This window comes from Myodes glareolus, chromosome 9, assembly GCF_982192425.1.
Source record: "Myodes glareolus chromosome 9, mMyoGla1.1, whole genome shotgun sequence".
NCBI classification, from domain to species: Eukaryota; Metazoa; Chordata; class Mammalia; order Rodentia; family Cricetidae; genus Myodes; species Myodes glareolus.
The window spans coordinates 63,018,934-63,040,844 of record NC_142034.1 but is presented as its reverse complement, the minus strand read 5'-3'; the positions used below and the strand labels follow the sequence as shown (position 1 = coordinate 63,040,844).

Here is a 21,911-nt window from a genome sequence, read left to right as displayed (position 1 = left end):
TTGCTTACAAAATTAAAATTGTTTTTAGGTGTTGATGGGTTTTCCTTTTGTGAGTAGTCCGTATCCTTCACTGTCTTGAGTAGCTTGAACTTGCCCCCCTCATTATAATTCTCATTTAACAATATAATTCTTTACCACATACATTGAAAACATTTTCTGGTTTGCTAGTTCCCGTCTGATCTTTAGCCACATCAAAAGGATCTTTGTTTTGTCTGGGCTCATGCCTTTCCTTCTACTCGTACTAACAAAGTGCAAAACCTCACGGCTGTGGGTGGAAATGGTGGGGAAGCAGAATGGCAGGACCCTCAAGGAGATGTCCCTCCATCACTACCAAGGCCACTCGGGGTGCTCATGTCAGTCCTGTGGAGCTGACGATACGGGTCACAGGTATTCAGGCAAACATTACAATGTGTGTTTCTGTGGTGTGTCCTGGGTAGAGTCCATGTTTTGTTGGGCCATGGAGGTCCTTGCGCTCACAGATAATGCTAGGTAAACCGGGAGTGCTAACAAGTGGGGTTGTCTATCTATAGGACCAACCTTCAGGGAAGAAGTGACATGTGCTTTGAGAAGAGCTTTGAGGCACTTATGCCTCCTAGTGCATAGGAGATTGTATTACACCAGGAAACTTTTATCCAAGTTGTACTGCGCTTAAATACGAAATAAAATAAACTGCCCAGTGTTGCTCTAGATATTTGAACCGACACTGTCTGCTGGGTCAGGCTGAACTAGACTTTCTTCATTCACACGAATGGTCCTCTACTTTACCCTCCTGACCCTGGTGTCTGTAGAGACCTCCAGTGTTTGGTGGCCCTCTCCAGGTAGATGGCCTCATCCAGGCAGTTGAAGGCCTAATAAAGGATGGTTCACACCCTCTCCTCTACAAGGTGAGAGAAGCTTCCTCCTCCTTGGTGGCCTTGGAACAGGCTCATTGTTCTCCTAGCCCGAAGAGCCACACCACCAGCTTTCCAGGGCTCCTGGGACTCTGGCGTGGGGCGGGGGCTATAGATGTTGGCAAATGCCAGCTTCTGGATTTACACGGGCCAGATTTCAATCATGATGGCTCCACAAACAAATTTTTTTTTCAACTTCAGTGTGACACAGAAGGTAGACATGTACCCACTGGGTTCTTCACTCTCAGCCCAGTGTGTAAGAGGCTCCACGAGGTTTCCACACTGCATCACTCGGTAGCTTTGCGTTGGGTATTCCGTACAGCTGTAGACCAATGTAAATAATCATGGATGTGACTGGCAAGGCTGAATTGGGATGGTCGGCAGGTTAGGGGTAGTCAATGTGTTGGTAGCATAAATGATATTTTCTCTGATTTTGACTATCTTAATTTTTTTATTTATATTATTTAACCATTTCATGTGTGTAAATAATGTGCTTTGGCCATTTCATCCCCATTACCTTCTCTTACCCCTCCTACTCCTGTTGAGCCCCCCCTTTCTTCCCAACAAGCCTGCTCCCTATTTTCCTACTTTCTGGCTGACTTTCTGCCTGTGACCCTGAGTTGGATCAGCATTGCCTGCGTGCTCAGGGTGGGGGTAATTTACTGGACCACTGGCCACTTCTCATGACTGCACCAGTGAGGAAAATGTCTTCCCTTCTCCAGCAACGTTAACCAGCAAGAGCTGACCTGTACAGTCAGCTCCACCTTAGTCTAATATTATTCCAAACACAAATCATTAATAGTCTCTTCTTTTGCCATTAGTTTGGTATCTGCAAAGTTAACGAGCACAGTCCGTATTCTGCGGTTTCTGGCCGGTCCAGCAGAGGTAGGTCCACTCTGGGACCCAGTGCTGTACAACTAGACCCCTAGCTCACGGACACCTGTAACTAATGGTGACACTGCCTTACAGAGACCTTAACTGCGTGCCCTTCAACCTCCCATCTGGAGTTCTCTGGCAGGAAGCTGGCAGACAGATGGCCGCTCTTCCAGAGGGCCCAGGTTTGAGTCCCAGCACCCGCAGGCAGGTTGCAACTGTTAGTAACTCTAGTTTCAGGGGACCTTCTATCCTCTTGTGGCTTCTGAGAGTATTGCATAAACGTGATACACAGACATACTCACAGATAAAATATACACACATAAAATAATTTTAAGAATTAAAAACCTGCAGTTAAAAGCTCTTGCACCTCCCCCCCCCCCCCTCCAGTTCCAGTAGCAATTAGAGAAGACACATTCCTATCCATCGGGCCGTTTCTGTTTTGTCATACAATTGATTTTTAAATTTCTAGTTATCTATCTATCTATCTATCTATCTATCATCTATCAATTTCTTTATTTTTTCAAGACAGGGTTTCTCTGTGTAGCCTGGGCTGTCATAGAACTCGCTCTGTAGACCTGGCTGGCCTCAAACTCAGGGATCTGCCTGCCTCTGCCGCTGCCTCCTGAGTGCTGGGAATAAAGGTGTGTACCACCGCCATCCATTAAATTTTTATATAAAAACTGTTAAATATTTTGATCATATTCTTTCCCTTTCATAAGTCCTCCCACTTCACTACCCACCTAACTTCACGCTTTTTCTTTCTCTCTAAAACAAAAATAAAAACAAGAAACCAATAAAAACAACAAAAAAAAATCCTAAAAAAACAAAACAACCTCCCCCCAAAACAGTCAGACAAAAAAATTACCAAAGCAAAATTGCACAAAAAAACCATGGAGTTCACTTTGTGCCAGCCAGCTGCTCTTGGGCACAGGGCTTGCCCTGGAGTGCGGCTGATACACCCAATGACACTCTTGGAGAAAATGAGTTTTCCTTTTCCCAGCAGATACCAATTGCAAATAGTTTCTTAGTCAGGGGTGGGACTCTGCCCACCTCTCCTCAGTGCTGGGACTATGCCTGCTTTGAACCTGTGCAGGCCTTGTATATGCTGTCAGCTCTGAGTTCATACGTGCATCAGTCCCGTCGTGTCTGAAGATGCTGTTCCAGCAGGTGCTTTCTCCAGTGAGGTGCTGAGGACAGAGAGCAGACACACAGCCCAGCCGGAGCAGCTGACCATACCTGGACTCCATGCTGTCTGGTCTGAAGCTTTTCCCTGCTCCCTGCACTGTGGAGTTTACTGTTTGCTTCTGCAGTGCCTAGGGCAGCTCCTCCAGAATTAAACTTCATGATGAAGTTAAGGCTGAGAGTTCCGTGCCAGCAGGTATAACAGGGATGCTGGGGGACAGGGGTGCCCTAGGGGGAGCATCAGCCCACAGGTTGGGTGACTGTCAACAGAGTCCTCTAGACACTACAGGAGCTGGGAAACAGAAAGCAGCGGTCCATCCCCAACAGATACCTGCGTTCTACTTACATGAGATAAAGCGCAGGTGGACCCTGTATACTTTATGTGGCATCTGCTAGTGACGCTTTCAGAGATCTGAACTGCACAGAGTGACAATTATGCTGTGGTCAAACTGGCTTTTCCTTCTCTGACCCAGATTGCACTTTGGAACATTAGCCTATCAGAAGAATGAGAATCCAGGAATGGCTAGTCTTACTCAAGAATAGAAAAGATTTTAAATAAAACAGAATTTCAAAAGCACTGGTAACATTCATGTTTTCCTGGGCACAGCCTGCCAGTCTTTGTGGAGCTGTGAGAAGGGCCAGCAAGCCCTAGCTAGGTGGCACTGGGGACCCTGTTGGCCACATGTGGGAAGCCCAAGCCAGGAGGCCCTTCCCCCCCACCTCCTCATTTCACCAGACTCAGACTGAGAAGCATTTGCTCTGCCTTTCAGCAGTGAAATGGTGTGAACCAGAGCAGCAGAGCCCAGCTTATCCGGTCACACACACCGCCACGGGATGGCACATGACAGGGATTCAAATTCTTGGTTGCTGTGGGCCTGGGATTGGTGAACAGCTCCAGGCGCAATGGTGAGACATGGCACCACGGCCTTCATCCGCACTCAGAGAACAGATTGCGGAGTCTGAGAAGCATGGCGCCCAGAGTTAGCACTACCATCTGTGCAGGCTACAGTGAAAAATGGATTAGTAGGGAAACTGTAATCAAGGAATTTTATCTCCATAGCTGAGGTTGAAAATAACACTCACAATAATTTATGAAAAACATTTATTTTGAAGATTAGTATAGTATGTAAGTATTATAGTCTAACTAGAAGTTATGATTTATAATTTAACATAATAGTATGAGCAAATTCTACATTGGAATTTTGTGCAAAATATTTTATGATTAGTCTATGACAACTGCCACTTAAGTAACTACTTGCTAAACAGGACAATGGTTTGATTTTGTTTTGCTACCTCATACTTTAGTAGAGACAACACCCTTCAGACAGCTTCAGTGAGGGAACAGGTTATTCAGCAATGATGGCTCTACAGTCAATAAAGCAAGTTACATTCTCATCGAGTGGGATCAAGTCTCAATCTGGACCCCAAAAAGGCAGCGGGAGCCCTGCAGCTTGGGGTTGGGGCGCAGCCAGCCCTGGCAGGAGAGCTGAGCTCCACACAGGTCTCTCTTGCCACTGCCCCACTTGGCCACATCAGGATCTGAATGAGAAGATGCCCCACATGCTCGGGAGCTCTTCTTATTGTCCCATCTCTGCAGGGTGTCCCACCAGCTCACAGCATCCTCCAACAGCCTCTGTCCCGTGCCTTCTGAAGCCTTGGATCCTAGCATCCCCTTTTCATGACAGGAGCTGGACCATACTGAAAGATCTGTAGGCTAAATTTAATCAGAAAGGGATCCCTCTAAAATTTAAAAAGTGAAGTTTCCTTGCATTGTGCTATGAAAACAAGAAAAGATTTATCCTTGAAAATCTATGTGACATTCAACTTTAGGATCTCGAAGGGTTTTTATGGAGAACTGTGGGGTGGTTCACACTATGTACCCTAGGCTGGTCCCAAACTCCTGGGCTCAGGGATCTTCTAACCTTGGCCTCTGGAACAGCTGTGACTACAAGATGTTCTCAGTGGCATTCACAAAGAAAGCACTGCTTCCTGACAAGAGGCTCGGTGTAGCTCATGTCATCATAAAGGCACTGTGGACAGTCACGACAGACCGTCACAAACACACACACTTCAGGTTATGGACAACGAACAGGAAAGGATGTTTAAATGGAGAGCCAGTTCCTGAAGGCCAGAGTCTCAGCACAGTGGATGAGGTGGACATACCCACTTCCCCAGTTTAGGACCTCAACCTAAGGTTGGGAAGACCTAACCTCGCCTCTCCAGACAGCTGGCAAGCTGGGGCCGAGGTGACCTGGAGGGCTTTGCTGACGCCTGAGAGCAGAAGACGCAGGAGTGGGAAGTGCTATGAGCTGGAGCGAAGAAGAGATGGGACAGTGGGACAGCCACCTTCTCCCTGACACTGCCCACGGAGCTGGGACTTCACGTGGCACATTGTCGCCCCAGCACAGTCTATGTCCTCCTTCACTGCTGACAAGTGCTGGAATTTGGCCACACAGTGAGTTTTGTTAGTGGGAAGTGGCAACGACTTAGGTTTGATTGCAGTTCATCTGTAATTTCCCGGTTTGGGTACAATTTTAAAGATATTGGTTTGTCAGGCATTTAGTAGAGGAACAATTCAGTAGAGGATACGAGGAAGTCATTACAGATATTCCTGGAGAGAGGAGAAAAGGATCCATGTTACTCTGCTATGAGAAAAGCCTTAGAACACAAGTCTGGGGGGACTGAGACTCTCACAAACACTTTCTTTCTTAAGAAAATTCAAAATAGAAAAGAAAGCTACGTGTCCCTAAGAAGCCACAGTGCGGTTTCAACTGAAAATACAGGATCATGCCTTTTCTCATTAATAACAATAAGATGGGGGAGCAGACTGTATATTGTCCAAAACCAAGAGCTAAAAGCAGAGCCATGTACCCAAAGCCATGTAGCAGGAAACCCAAGGGTTGGCATGAAATCTAGAGACCGACGAGCTCATTCCTAAAGCCCAAGAGCAGTGATCCAGCTGATCCAGCCTAAGCTGAGGAGAGCCGCAGCAACCTCCAGAAGAAGACAGCGCACTGACCTGTGATTTTAACCGACTTGATATTTCTCCACCTTCTAAAGAAGACTAGGGTTCAGTTCCAGGGGATCTGATACCCTCTCCTGGTCTCTGTGGGTACCAGGAACACATGCAGTACACATGCTGGAAAGCGCTCACACACATAAAACAAAAATACATAAATCTAAAAGGCCAGCCTAACACTTCCTGTAGCTTACAGATTGATAGAACTTTCCTTTGTGGACTTTATTCTAAATTCATTCGAACTCCAATAAATTAGCAAAACGACATGAAAACACCTAACAATGTAAGTAACCACAAAGTGCAAAAAAAGCCACTTAATGCAAAGGTCTGTAATTATAACAGACTCCTCAGTGTGCAGATGGAGACAAGTAATAGTCTGTCTCAGAAGACCTGGCACATCAAGTGCTGAGAAAGCACGGGACATGTGCCATTGACCCCAGCCTGTCCATCACGTGGTATGTCACGATCACTGCGTGTTTTTCAAAAGAAGCTCATTTTGCTTGGTGATACAGCTCAGGTGTCAAGCTTACTGAGCATGTATGTACAAAAATGTCCAAAAGAAAAAACAGCCTTCAAAAATGTTTTCAGAGACCCAAGTGAGCAACGCAATCTACATTCTGAATCATTGTTTGAAATAAAATGAGATTTTATACAAAGAGGATAAAAGGTCAGGGAAGAGCACAAGGAGGCAGCAAGGGGCCAAAGCCAGATCTTCACCTGAACCCACACCAGCTAAAGAGGCCATGAATGTGCTGCCAATAGCAATGAGGCGGGAGAAGCTGAAAGTGGCCTGGGGATCTCAAACTCCTCTCACTCTGGAGATTCAGGTAAAAGCTCAAGGAGAGGCTTTGCCAAAATCTCACTTCAAGCCGAGGATCAAGCCCACGCGCTCTCACTCCCGCCAAAGACCTGGCTAAGGGAGACCCGTGTGCCAGACCCTTGTGTGGTGAGTGTGGTGCCACCTAGGTGCGCCTTCTTGGGGACAAGGCAAGCCTGGTCCTCATGTCACCCAGAGGTTGAGTCTACCCCAACCAAAAATATGCACACAAGGCTAAGGGACCAATGTCAAATGAAAACCACCACTGACCAGAGACCCAAGCCTACTCCAACCAAATCTTCAGTCGCAGAAAGATGTAAGAGGAAAAAGCCCTGAATTGCCACTGTGAATTTCTAAACTGGAGAGTTTTATTTTTAATTAAAATGAAACAATTCTGAGACTTTTAAAAAATATTCTCAAATTATGAAATAAAAAGTTAACTATCTAAATGGTGACTGGACTGGAATTTCTGGCAAGTCCTCCTGAGCCAACAGAGGGAACAGCATGGCTCAACAGCAGCTGCTCACCTTCAGAAAGGACACAGATTTCACCAGGCCCAGTCCAGAGATCTGCTCCCAAACCAGCACCCCTCCCCATCCCTTTAAAATGATACCTAAATTGAATTTAAGTAAAACCTCCTTTGTCAGTACGTCTAAACCTTCAGCAGTAGAAACAACTAAATCCAAACAGAACCCAACCTGGCCCACCTCACACAGAGAAAAAAAACAGGAAGCTCCTACCTCACTCTCAACAGACAGCTGAGATCTGATCATGAGTGTTTACGGGGCCAGCGCAGTCTGTGAACTGCCAGAGAAGCCAACAGGGCATTCCCCCTCGGCAGAGCTTGGTATTTCTGAGAAAACCCAAACGATTTCAAATGCAGCTGTTATCATCAGTCCACCAGTGCGGTGCTAGTGAGATGAACGACTTTTCACATTTAACCAAGATACATGCTAGATAAAATGGCATTTCCACTACATGCTCCCTGTCTCTCATCCGCATCCATTCTTCATAGACATTGTCACACATCTCCTTGGCCAGCTGTCTGAGGAAACCCTTCCCCATCCCATCTTGACACTCATCCCATGAAGGATAATTCCCTCCTCCATCCCAGAGATGTACACACCACCCAGAGGAGACTATCACAAGGGCCTTTTTGCAATCCCACCTCTATGACGACCTGTGGCCCAAGACAAACTTTCTCTGGCAATCCACTTTGGAGGAAAAATACGCCTAATAAAAATGATGCCCCTTGTCTATTTCCTTCCACTATTGTCATTCTTAACGCCATGATGACTTCATGCATATTCAAGAACAAACTGAAGCAGATAGTGAGGACCAGTACCCAAGGGAGCAGAGGGCTGAGCAGCTTCAGAATCTTCTAGCAAGCTCTTTGGTAGTTTAGATTCTTAAAAACGTCAGTAAACTCCTACAATAATTTCGGTAAACTCCTACAATAATTTTGACTTTGCAGTCCATTCAGACTTGGTCAGAACTATTGAACTTTGACTCGGCAGCAGAAAAACAGCTAAGACAGGAAGTAAACAACCATGTTTACAAAAACAAGTAGCTTGCCAGCAGACAGGGACTTTAGAAGCTGATGGAAGTTTCTCGACAGGTAGACTCACGTAGCTACAGCAGCCCACAGACAGGAAGGAGAAACAGGACTCACCTTGATGAACACGGCTGCAACCACAGCCAAGCACGCGACCAGCAGCGTCAGCAGCCCAGCTCTGTTGAACTGCTTCAGCAGGAAGAACTTGGCCCAGCCGAGCTTGGACTGGCTGTTGGGAGGGTACCTGAGCTTGTTGGCACTCTCTCCCTTTAATCCTTTCAACAAACAGGGGCGCTGATGAGAAAAGGTGTCAAAACTGTATTTCCCATGATAAGCCCCCATTCCGCTGGCACCTGAAACAAAGGGAACAGATGAAACAAATTTCAGTGTAGGTGCTTCCTATTTCAGCACTGACGGAGAAAGCCTGAGCCTGCTGCTTGGGGTGTAGAAACCCAACTGATTTGCTTTTCTTGTTTTTTCTCAAAAATCTTTTCTCAAGTTGGTCCCCTAGCACAGTCATCGCCCTCTCAGCCTGGATGCTTTCGATGAACAGAGACAGGATCTGCAGCCCTTCTCGGGTCCTTTACATCACAAGTGTGCTAGCAGTTTCAGTGAGCTCTGTGGGGGACGCCTACTCCAGCCCTGCAGTGGTCTGTACCTCCAACCCAGCTTCCAGACAGGAAAAAACAGTTTACGGAACTAGCTGATCTGCCTAAAGTCACATGTCTGTTAAAGGAGGAAACTGAAGTGTGAACCCAGATTAGCATGATGCTAAACGCTATGTGTGTGCTTTCTATGTGTGTGCTTTCTCTATCAGTCCACATGGCCTTTTAATCCATGACTTCTCTCACTTGCTTCCTCTAAGTCCTTGAAGAGCAGCCAAGAACAGGGTAACAAGGTTGGACAGATAGGTAAGAACAGCAAGTAAAAACCCCTGCCTTCCTGGAAGTCACACTTGCATAACCACAATGCATACAACAGACTGGTGAGTGGCGACGACAGGTGCAATGCAATGACAGAAGGCAGAACGACTGGAAGCCAGGGACAGCTGGATGAGGTCAGGCCACAGCTGACTTAGCTGTTCTGATGGAAGGGGTCACTTCAGAAGGCAAGATCGACTCATTGGGAAGACAATGAAGCCAGAGAGAAAACACCAGGACAGTGAGGGGGGAGAGGAGAGGGCCAGCTATAGACACGACCATAGTGGGAAGGACCCAGCAGAAAGGGGCAGATGGTGTCCACAATGCTTCCCCAAGAACAAAATGCCTTTGGCCCAACCTCCGTAGAACAGGGGACCCAGCCTGACTGCAGAAGTCACAGCAATACTGGCCACTGTGACGGTCGGACTTACCCACACCTCCAAAGGGCAAAGAATTGACAGTGAAGTGCATGATGACATCATTGCCTGTGACCCCACCGCTGGAGGTTTCCTCGATCACCCGTTTGATGAGCTGAGGACCAGACCAAAGGCACCCAGGTCAGAGCTAATGTCCTGTCACCCTGTGTCTTTGAGTGCACTCCCTGTGGGCTCTAAGGACATGCATCCTGGCTTTGTGTGCTGGTGCAAGTTTTTAAGTTTGAGGAGACATAAAATTCATGCCAAAAATTACTAAAAATATTGTATAAAATTACCTTCAGGCTTTGTATATATTGCCTCATGAAACACAGAAGATGCTTAAACTTGGGTCCCAACTCCAAGACAGGCAAATATTTTATAGGCAAATATTCTAAAATCTAAAAAATATCTACAGTCAAGCTGGGTGGTAGACAGCACATACTTGAATCTCTGCATTTGAGAAACTGGAGCAGGCAGAGTATGAGTTTAAGGTCAGCCTAGATACACAGTGATATTGCCTTTAAAAAATCTGAAATGTTAAACACTTCTAGTCCCCCGCATATCAGTGTGTAGATAAAGAGGGGTGGCCCTGAACCTTTGGGTCTGTTTCCTTGATCACCACCAAGATCTATACTCCGAAGCAGTACCAACAAGAGACAGTTTAGAAATCACTACTTCTCTCAAGGTGGTATTGACCAGAAGCCTTCTGCCCTGCTGTATAGCTTTTACAGTACCAGGAGGTGCAACACACACTGCTGGGGGAGGGGTGGAGGGAATCTACCCAGCTCTGAACGCAGTGATTGCAATAATGACCACAAGATATGCTTGTTGGTGTAATACTGGCATGGATGTTACGGGGGTACCAACCACTTTCTGAAGGAGGAAATATGCCTACAAGAATTCATGGCTGGGGAGCTCAGAGGCCTTACTGATGAACATACTACTAGTATCTTGTTAAATGGACTTAGTATCAAACCACCCTCTATGCTTACAATTTCTATATCCATAGGCTAATACGCTTCTCAGACCTCATTAGAGGTTTCTTTGTGCAGTGGACAGCAGTTAGCACGGAAACTCTCACTGGTCAAAGTAAAGGGAGTGTTTGCCTACAGCATGCTCCGTCTCAGATGGGACATTTCCATCACACTCCTCCTGAGGCTGAGGACTGGCAGGAGGGAGCGAGAAGACTGTAGGAGTCAGAGGATGGGAGGAGGAAAACAGTCTTCAGAAAGACTGCCGTGCTCCTGGGCTCGAGACAGCTATGGGCGACCGCAGACGGCAAACCAGTCACTACTCCAGCATGGGCAGGAGAGGGCCTCCTGAGCCCTACACCACAATTGAAGAGACACTGGCAGTTCAACAGCTCCTGGGAGAGGGAGAGGCAGTTTCCTTACAGGTATGCCCCTCGAATCTCAACCATGCTCTAGTGGATGACCCCACACCCTTGAGTAAGCAGGAAATTAGAACTAGGGAAAGACTGGGGAGTGACCGTGACCAAAATACATTGTAGATGCACATCAAAGTCTTGCAGTAAATAAAAATAGTATATTAAAATTATCATTTCGCAGCTGGGTGGTGGTGGTGCACGCCTCTAATGCAAGCACTTGGGAGGCAGAGGCAGGTAGATCTCTGAGTTTAAGTCTAACCTGTTCTACAGAGTGAGTTCTAGAATAGCCAGGGCTATACAGAGAAACCCTGTCTTAAAAAACAAAACAACAAAAAGTTTCTTCTCAATCCCTGATCTAATAAATTATAACATATGATTAACAGGTATGAAATGCAAAAAAGTTAGAATTATCCTATTTTTGAGGAAATAAACAGCTAGTTGGCCTAAGATCAGAAAAGCCTCAATGATACTGAGCTAACAAACGTCATTTCACTTAGGTACTAAGAAGCCTTGGGAACTCGGGGTGGATGTCGAATGGGCCTGCAGTGACCACAGGGAAAGAGCTGCCCACCGAGCTGCACGCTGCTAGTGGACTCTACTGAACCATGCAGGTTCATCTCATTTCGAGTGTCTGGAGGTATGCGAACTTCACGGTGCTGCCAGCTCCGGAAGCCACCACGCGACTACAGCACCTCCTCCGCACACCGGCTGGTCCCTTCTTCCTCTTCCTCATTTTCAGCTTTCCAGATGGACCCTGAACCTATCTGTGCATGTGGAGCCATCATCTGCTAAGAGCTGCAAGTCACCTAGCGACACAAAGGACAGGCACCCAGAAAGAGGCTGCAGAGCTGCTACCCTTTGGGAGCCTGAAGCCCAAGTTCTCAGGACCATCTTTACCGTGTGCAGAGGGCTCTGACTTCTCCAGCCCCGTCTGAGTGCCTATGAAGGTCACTTGAATCACAGGGGCAGGCTCTATGGACTCATGCCACAAAGAGCACTACATGCTAGTACATGGAAGAGTTCTCATTATTCAGGAGGTGTCTGTTATTCAAAAGCCTGTGACGTTCATCCCTGTGAACTCAGCTCTAACTCCAGGGAGGAAGGGGAGAGGTACAGAGATAACCAAGGCTCCATTCCCCAAGAAAGCTATGAATACAGCCGGTCAACTTCGATATATAAATGAGCCACCTATGCTTTATAGCGATAAAGAAATCTGGCTCCTGAGAATGAACTATTCTCTACAAAGCTTACCTTATTGTTATGAGAAAACACATAGAGCGCCAGGGGCTTTTCACGATCATTTATGAAATTAATGGCTTCATCTACATTTTTCACAGACACTATTGGGAGAATTGGTCCAAAAATTTCTTCCTGCATCACCTTGGAATTAGGATCAACATCAGTAAGTACGGTTGGGGCTAAAAAATAAAATTAAATAAAATAACATGAGTGGTCAAGTTGAACACAGGAAGAAAAGCAACATTCTCATCTTCTCTTCATTTCCCGGAGACAGCCACCCACTAGGCACCCCTACTGGTTTGTCCTCTCAGTGCGCCAGGCTTAGCTATGGTTCACAGCAACCGTTCCTCCCCCCAAAATCTGCTTCCAAATCCACTGTCAAACTCAGGGAGAAGTTCTACCTAGACCAAGCTAATCTCGACAGTTCTTCCTTCATTTTGTCTTTGACTGGCCTAGAAATGGGTCACGCTGCCACCTAGGAGGTGGGAAGAGCAGCAAGACAAAAGAATTGGGATTTTTGTTTTGTTGAACAATTACTGAAACATCCAACCAAAGAGAATCTCTATGAATTTCTAATTATTTGTATCCTTTTAAGTTTTTTTTTTTTAACAACTGATGAGAAAAGATACGTAAATTAATTTGGGAGCAGTTTCTTTTTTTAAAAGATTTATTTATTATTATGTACAGTGTTCTGTCTGCATGTCTGCTATCTGCCAGAAGAGGGCGCCAGATCTCACTACAGATGGCAGTGAGAGGAAACCCTTTCCACCTCTGGATGCTTTATCACAGCAACAGAAAATTAAGATACTGTGTGGTACCTGTATGCATGTGTGTGTGTGCGCGCGTGCGCACACACACACACACACACACACACACACTCAATAATAAATATAATAAGTATTAAAGGTGCATGCGTACATACACTAAAAAACAGTACACGGAAAAACAATATTTAGTTTATGTAGGATTAGTAAAGGCTGGTAAAAATGTCAAACTATCTTCCCACAGGAAAGGCGAATTTTCTTACCTATGTAGCGTGTGACTTCATCAGTCTCCCCGCCAAAAGCTATTTTCTGTCCTTCAAGCAATCCTTGTAACCTCTTAAAGTGACGAAGATTGATGATCCTTTCATAATCAGGAGACTCTTTTATATTTTCCCCGTAGAAGTCCTATTGAGAGCAACAAGAGTCACTTAACTGTCACAAAACCCACACTTCAATTCCTTTCTGGTGCTCAATTATCAAAAAAAATGATCTCAGCAAGGTGGCTACTAGTCTCCGTACCACTGAACTCAGCACCCTGGTCAAACACGGTCTGACAAGGAAAATCCCACATCTCTTCAAGCCTTAGCTTATTACCAGACACAGTCTTCCTTAGTTCCTTTATGTACCCTAAACGATGGAGAACCTGCTCCAGCAACAGTTCTCAACCTGTGGGCCACAACCCCTTCACAAGGGTCGAATATCAGATAGTCTGTATATCAGAGATTTACATTATGATTCATAGCATTAGCAAAATCACAGTTATGAAGTAGTAATGAAAATAATTTTATGGTTGGCAGTCACCACAACCCGTGGAACTGTATTAAAGGGTAGCATTAGGAAGGCTGAGAACCGCTGCTCTACAGGGCGCACTTTAAGTAGGTAATTACTTCACGCCTTCAAACTATTAGTCATCTGGCCCTCTACACACACGACAACTGATAACCTTCTCCAGCGAGAATCAACATGCCAAAGGGCTCTCTTCAAGTAATTTGGGAACATTGTCACAAAACCACAGAAAACATTTTGACTTTTAAGTATATGCCTCAACTAATCAACTACACCATTTAAGCGGACTTGCATCAACTTGGGCCTTGTTCCCACAGATGCAGAGTGTGTTTTTTGTTTGTTTTGTTTTTTTGATTTTCTAAGACAAGGTCTCTCTGTAGCTTTGGAGCCGGTCCTGGAACTAACTCTTGTAGTCCAGGCTGGCCTTGAATTCACAGAGATCCACCGGCCTCTGCCTCCAGAGTGCTCGGATTAAAGGCGTGCGCCACCACTGCCCGGCTGCACAGAGTGCTTTAATTAGCCAGTTAGTTCAGTCACATATGTTACTGGGATTATCTGGGTTGGGGGTAAAAGTGAACAGAGATGCTGTCTGAAAGCATTCTTTCATCTGTGGAACCAGAACTGCAGAACACAGACCTTCACCGTCTCCTTAATCTTCTGTACGATCTGATCCTGGAGCGAAGCTTCACAGAGGACATAGTCTGGAGCTATGCAGGTTTGACCACAGTTCATGTACTTTCCCCAGGTTATGCGTCTGGAGAAAAAAAAAAACAAAACCCAAACCAGAATACCTATGCAATTCAGTCATCTTTTCATAGTCACCTGTTTCCCAATGTATTAGGTACTTTGCATATTGCTATGGTAAAACATCTGGCAGCAGCAACTGAAGAAAGGAAGGGGTGATTTTGGCTCACAGTTGAAGGGTGCTACATCGCGGAGGAAGGAGGTCATGGCAGCAGGACCATGACACTGCGGTCACATGGCACCACAGCCAGGGAGGAGAGAGCAACCAATACTTATGCTCAGTTTGCCTTTTTTTTTTCCACCCAGAACTCAGGTTTAGGGTGGGTCTTCCCACCTCACTTAACCTAATCTAGACAAATCCCTCACAGACTTGTCTACAGAGTTGTTTTCATAGTGCTTCTAAATGCCATCAAGTTAATGACAAAGATTAACCATCATGCCAATCATACGGCTTTGTATATTTAGTAATTGTCAAAAACAAAAGAAACGAAAACTCTGAACTGTAGATCATCTGGTTACAACTTAGAATACATTTCCAGATTTCTTTTCAATTTGGGGTGTGTGTGTGTGTGTGTGCACACATATGAACGTGCATGCCATGGTGTGTAGGGGGAGGCAGAAAACAACATTTTGGGATTTTGGGAGCTGGTCCTTTCTGCCTTGCTTAGGTGGGGTCTCTCTTCTGTGTGCTCGCTGCACACTCAAGCCTCCCATCTACTCAGACTCTGGCTTTTTTTTTTTTTTTTTGGTTTTGGTTTTCTGAAACAGGGTTTCACTGTGTAACCTTGGCTGTCCTAGAACACACTAAGTAGACCAGGCTGCTGGCCTCAAACTGAGAGAGATCCACTTGCCTCTGTCTCCCAAGTGCTGGGATTAAAGGCATGCACCTCCACCTCCTAGCTAGAATCTGACTTTTTAACACGGATTCCAGGTATCAAACTCAGACTGTCAGATTTGTGCATCGAGTACTTTTACCACTGAACCACGCCACCAGCCTTAGCGCACATTTTCAACTGAGGTAAAATATTCTAAGTAGCAAGAAAATTCTCAGAGCCGGCCTGGTAAACAGTCAAGCTATCAAGACACAGCCTGCAGAGAATGGGCAGAGCTTCCCAACACTCCTTCCTATCTGAGCCAGCCAAAGGTCACTCTGGATGCCGAGCACACAATTCAGACTCTGGCTCTCCCAGGCTGTAGTACTGTTGACAGGCTGTGTGGGTATAAAGAGGGCACAACCAACATCCTCTACCATGCTCCTCTGTGTGGATCCTTCCCCTTTCTACATACAGACAAAGCCCACAACCTCAGCATTCGCAGCTGGTCTCTTTTTCTGGAAGTCACGCTCTATTTAAAGAGGCCAAGCAGCAACACTGACCCACCTCCCCACCACAACTCTGAAGCCACGCTACCCAGAGCGTATTTGCTTCCTAGTCGTCAAACCTATCTTAGTAAAGAGCTCTTATTTTCTTGTTCCCAGCTGCAAAATGCTATTAAAATATCTCTCATACTGTTCTGTGAACAAAGAATCTGAGCTAAGCAAAAACAACACCCTCTCAACTGAGCGTGTTTATTCATACACACAACCCTTTGGATTAGCATTCTTCAGCTGGCAAGAGATTAAAATTTTTTATCACAGGTTTGGGGCGTAGCTTAAAGTGGATCACAGGCTTGCCATGATTTGAATCCAACACCGGAAAAGAAAAAAAACCTGGGAAAATTTCTCTCCAGGTTTATCCATAAGAATATTTCCAAACTTCGTGAGGAAACTACATGCTAGCAGGGCCTATGTGTGGCTCCCTATTCCAGCAGTGGCACCAGAAGACAGTTTGAGAGGCTCCAGCTACTTTTGGGCACACCAACCACTAAAGTTGATGAACCTTGAAGCCATAAGTCATGAGGTTCACGTGTAAAGGAAAACAGCCATTAGAAAAAACTTCCATCTGCTGGGGGGAACCTCAGGAAAGCAAAGCCAGCCCCACCTGCAAGCGATGTCCAGATCACAGTCTCTGTCAATGTAACATGGGCTTTTCCCCCCGAGTTCCAGGGTCACAGGGGTCAGGTGCTTGGCAGCAGCTTCCATGACAATCTTTCCCACCGCGGTGTTGCCTGTGTAGAGAATGTGATCGAACCGCTGCTTCAGGAGCTCTGTGGTCTCCGCAACACCACCATTAAGAACCGCATACAGGTCCTCAAAGAAAGAGAAACAGATTCTTGCACCATCGAATTAATCTTAAGGCCTCACGTCAGCAATTCTTCAACACTGATAAGCAGCAGTCAGGAAAACCAAAAGATCAAGATCATCTCCTGCGAGGGGCAGATCAGGAGGTGGCCCAAGACAGAGGGAGGAGATGGATTTGAACCATCAACCTACACAAGCCTCAGAGTCCAATATTTTCTACCTGAGCTTGGCAACGAAAGCACAAAGGAGAGCAAAGAGTTGGATTCCACAGGGGAAATGTGCAAGATGCGGGGAGGGGATGGTGAGGTTCTTTCGCTGCTGTTCCGTTGTGTTTTGCACAGTGCTGGGGATCCAACCCAGGGCCTTGTACACATTAGGTCAGCGTTCTACCTCCTGAGCTGCATCTCCAGCCCTGCAGTTCATGTCTTAATCCCAATGTTCTCTCTCTGTCCAGTACAAAGTACAGCAGGGCTAAGGCCAAGGTACCTAAGTCCATATCTGCCCAATGAACTGGACCCAGAGCATCACAGCTGACGGCACTTACTTTTGAAGTGGATCTGGATTGAAGGGAGGCTCTGCCACTCACTAGCATCTGTGGCTTTAGGCAAGCTGCCAGACCTTAGGCAATCTCTGAACTTGTTACTGGGAAAAGTTACATAACATCTGTACAACACCCATCCCATCACAGGCACTGTGCTGCCTTTAGAAAATACTTTTAGTAATAACAGCAAGGGCAGAAAGTAGTGGCTGAGATGAAGTGGCAAGGAAATTGTGATTTGCATGCGAGCGGCTAAGCTGTAGGATGGATTAGCGGGCGTATCAACCTCTGGTCAGCATTTGATCGCTTGCTCATTAGAAGGCTAATTAGTTCCTAGTCACTTTACAGTTCAACTGATTCACGTACTTTAAATTTTAATTTTTCTGTGCTTTAATCCACAGGTAAGTTAATCCACCAGACAACTGAAGCAGGTACATTATCATCCTCCCCATTTGGACCATCAACTATTAAAGAATTTACACCTGGGAGGGACAAATCGAGACCTTAATCCTCTACTTTCTGGTTCCAAGTCCTACTGAATCCATGACACTCACTCTCTTCCATTTAGACTGGATAACCAAGCTACTAGAACCAATTGTTCTGGGAGCTAAGATGACAGTGTAAGACAATAAAGAGCTCTAAGAGCTAGAGCTGGTCACGGGGACACTACAAATCGAGAAACATAACACAAAAATCGGGTGCTTTAAAGCTGCCGTTTGATGAAAGCTACATGAATAATTTCCCCTGCAAAACTGCCCATGGAACCCAGCAGCCACAAAGCAATCAACTTCCTCTCTAGAGGTCACGGGAACTTCTGGATCTGATCCCCTACCGAAAAGCTGGGATCTCACGCTCCCTAGTCAGCCTTTGTTTGATGCTCCTCAGTGCCTACACGCTAGTCAACTCAGAGTGCTGGTTCAGGAAGGCACTTTCTTCCAGCCACAAGCATGCCTTTAAAAAGCAAGAGTACTCATGTAATAACATACATGATGTTCTATTAGGAAAATGGACAGTGACAGAAACGTGTTAGCCTCTCATCAATAAGTTCACTACATGAACGATGTCTAAAATTGTATCCTTGGAAGTGCCAGATGGTAGAAAAGAGACACATATAAAGTCACAGCCTCAATACACTGTACAACCATAGTTGCTGGGTCACTCTACAGTGAATTTTGCAACCTGGCTTCCTTTGTTGGAGACTTAAGGAAGCCCCACTGATCTGCAGCCAGCAAAGACATCACTGGCAGAAGAGTCAAATCTGTGTTTTCCACCATAAACAGATGTGTTAAAGATGGACCAAGATATTCTTACCTGGTCTAAATACTGCGGAAGGAGTTTAGCCAAGAGTTTAGCCGTGTTTTCACTTAGTTCTGAAGGCTTAACAATCGCAGCATTTCCTGAATAAAGGGGATAGCAGAACATCATCATCCAATATTAGGGTAACTTTAATGGCTACCAAAGCGATACTCATGCAGGGCACAGGCTGTTTCGTGTATTTCTGCAGCTCTTAAGTCTGTTCTTCCTCACATCGTGTGTCCTCTTTCTTTCATGTCTTCCTTCCCAAGCGCTAACCGTTCACTCTCACATCTCCAAGCCACCGACAACAGACTCTCTAGCTTCCCACACTCCCCAGATTTCTATCTCTTTCTCTGCACTTCTACCATGGTTCTCTCTCTGCCCCAGAATCACTGAGCAAACAGGTTATATCAACCAGAGCTTTCAAAGTAAAAAAATCAGTCTGTTGAGATTTGCTGTACACTTGAGCTAACATTACACCATTATTTGAATAAAGAAACCGGTCAAATGAAACTAAATGTTTTTTTTTTTTCTAAAGGCAGAGCCATCAACAAGAATCACATTAGAATATGGAAGCCTGATTCTGAGATCTTGGGACTACTAACTCAGATGTCTTTGACTCTTAGATTCACTCCCTAGGTACTTTAGCATTCGTAAGTACAAGATACATATGAATGCTCAGTAAGTTGCTGGTGTCAGCCAGGCAAACCACCAAAGCAAATGTATTTAACTACACACCATCCTTAACACCATCCTTACAACCAACATGACACAGTTAGACCCTCGAGACAGGAATAAAGCCATCAGCGGGCACCAGACCTGCAGCGATGGCTCCCACCAGAGGCTGCATGATAAGAACAAAAGGGTAGTTCCAAGCTCCAATAATCAATACGACTCCCAGAGGCTCTGGCTGAACATAGGCCTCATCCAACAAGGTAAGCAGATTCTTCTTAGCTGGTTTAGCAGAAGCCAATTCAGGAAGATTTGCGAGCATAAAATCAATTTCCCCAAGGATGGTAATGACTTCATGACTGTAGGCATTGAGTTCGCTCTGGAAAAGAAAACCAGTCACTTTTACACAAAGAGTACAGTATAATTTGCTAAGGACAAGGGTCCTCGACCTGTGGTCACGACTCACACAGGTGCCACACATCAGCTAACCTGCATATCAGATATTTACATTATGATTTATAACAGTAGCAAAATTTCGTTTATGAAGTAATAGTGAAACAATTTTATGGTTGGGTCACCACAACATGAGGAACTGTACTGAAAGACCGCAGCCTTAGGAGGGTGGAGAACCACTGGCTTAGGATGTCACATGACTCAGACCCAGTGTATCTGCAGTGATAACTGGTGTTACTAGACATCCCCCCCCCAGTTTGCTATCCGATTTTTTTTTTTAACCCTCCAAGTTCTCAATAAGACACACCCTGGATACTCGTCCTGGCTTTTCCCCTCTAAGATAGCCAATGCCTCTGAAAAAATTATCCCTTAGCAGCCGGCGAGATGGCTCAGAGGTTAAGAGCGCCTAATGGGACCCGGGTTCAAGTCCCGCCTGGCTCGCAGCTAGCTAAGCGATCAATAAATCACTATCAAAAATCGGGAAAAAAATTATCTCTTTCAGCAACGCCTCCCTGATTAATAGCAGCCTTCCTCAGTCACAATTTAGGTACCATGGCAAGTCTGCTTCTGAGCTGTATCTTAATACTTCATCCTTAGCACACTGGTTTGTAACCATATTCACACTTTATCTATATCTGTTCTACTTCACAGCCTGGCTTAAAATTCTGGACTTACTGTATTTCTTCAGTAACCCTGTGTATGTACAAACACACACAAAATAGCTGATGCTTGCAGAATGGATGACTCATAGGGCTTTAATATTCATTATCTTATCTTTGCTTACTACCACAGCCCCTCTTAACCAAAGTACTCTGAAGGAAGGCTTGTAGCTACCACTCTCATTACTACTACAGCAGTTACCACTTTTTGCAATAGTCTTTGGGGAAGGGTGGATTGTAAATCTAAAAATAAAGGTCATACTATGCCTAGAATACAGATAGAAAGTAAGAAGAAAAAACTATTACTAGAGAGTACAGGCGAATGTAGTTATACCTCCAACACTACTTAAAACCTTGGTACCCAAAGCTTGCTTCTAAAGAGGCCATGTGATATCACCTGGGACCTCATTAGAAATCTCAGATGGACTGAATCAAGATTTGTATTTTAAAAGTCCCCGGAGTGATTGTCAGTGTTTAAGCAACACATATCTAATGATACACAAAGTCATGAAGGAAAATATTGAGTGTTGAAGATTACTTAAAAAACAATATTGTCTACAAGAAGAACCCATTTAAAGAAAAAGTTAAGAAATAAGACAGCGAGTGAAATATCTGAACTTGACCAAGTGAACAAACTACTGACACTCAGAATACCCAGAGAGTTAAGGGCACATTGTAAGGAAAGAGACTATAAATGCAGTAGAAATGGGCAAGCCTATAAAGAGCCTTCGCAGAAGAGAAACTGCGAGCACCAGGTAAAGCAAACACTTCATCGTAAGTGCAAACACAACGTTTAGGGCTCTAAGCAGAGCTGGAGTCCGGAGTAACTCTGCTGCCTCTTCACTGCTGGATTAACAAAACAACCTGCTACAGCACAGGAATAAGGGGACACGCCCGGTCCCTCCCACCCCGCGGACGCTCACCTTGCACAGGTCCGCCGCGATGGCTGCCAAGATGTCCTTCTCGCGCTCCTGCACCATCCTCCGCAGGGCCTCGAGCTGCTGCTGTCGGAAGCGCAGCGGTCGCGATCGGCCGGACCGGAACGCCTGGCGAAGTCGCTGGACCTGACGCTCCATGGCCTGGCACCTGAGATCGCGGAGCAAGGCAGGTGTGTCCGCACAGTCCTGGCGACGCGCGGACTGGGCTCACCCTCGTCACCCGCCTACCGGCCCAGACCAGGCCTCCAGGTAAGCCAACCCCCACGATTCCGCCGCTAACGACGCGATGCGCGCTCATTGGCCGGGCCACCGCACGTGACTGAGAGGCCCCGCCCCCGACCACTGTCAGAGCCGCTGAACTCGGGTCCACAGGCGCCCGGAGAGGGCGTGTGTCTTGTGGCCGGCGGGCGCGGAAGGAGGGCTCTGGCTTCAGAGAAGGGCGGAATGTCCTCTCGGAGGAGGAACTGAGGCCCCGGGGGCGTGCTCGCCAGGCCGCCTGCAGTCTCCTTTGGCCCGTGTCAGAAGCAAAGTCTCGGGCGGGATGCGGGGGAGGAGCGAGCCAAGCGGCCCGGCCTGGGTGA

The 21,911-nt window shown here is 46.0% G+C and overlaps 1 protein-coding gene across 2 annotated transcripts; it reads right to left on the bottom strand.

The window, feature by feature from the left end:
• Positions 1–4,036: 4,036 nt before the first annotated feature.
• On the bottom strand, positions 4,037–21,562 carry Aldh3a2 (aldehyde dehydrogenase 3 family member A2). Of its 2 annotated transcripts, XM_048448145.3 has the most exons (11): positions 21,316–21,562; positions 19,428–19,659; positions 18,624–18,709; positions 16,575–16,783; positions 14,488–14,605; positions 13,329–13,470; positions 12,314–12,480; positions 9,691–9,790; positions 8,457–8,692; positions 7,525–7,637; positions 4,037–5,559 (listed from the first exon to the last, which is right to left on the bottom strand). In XM_048448145.3, the coding sequence occupies exons 1-10, from the start codon at positions 21,466–21,468 to the stop codon at positions 7,554–7,556; spliced, it is 1,527 nt and encodes a 508-aa protein (XP_048304102.1). In that variant the 5' UTR covers positions 21,469–21,562; the 3' UTR covers positions 4,037–5,559; positions 7,525–7,553. The 2 variants fall into 2 exon arrangements, with proteins under 2 accessions (XP_048304102.1, XP_048304103.1); XM_048448146.3 differs by lacking the exon at positions 7,525–7,637 and having other exon boundaries at positions 21,316–21,561.
• Between the last annotated feature and the right edge of the window lie 349 nt (positions 21,563–21,911).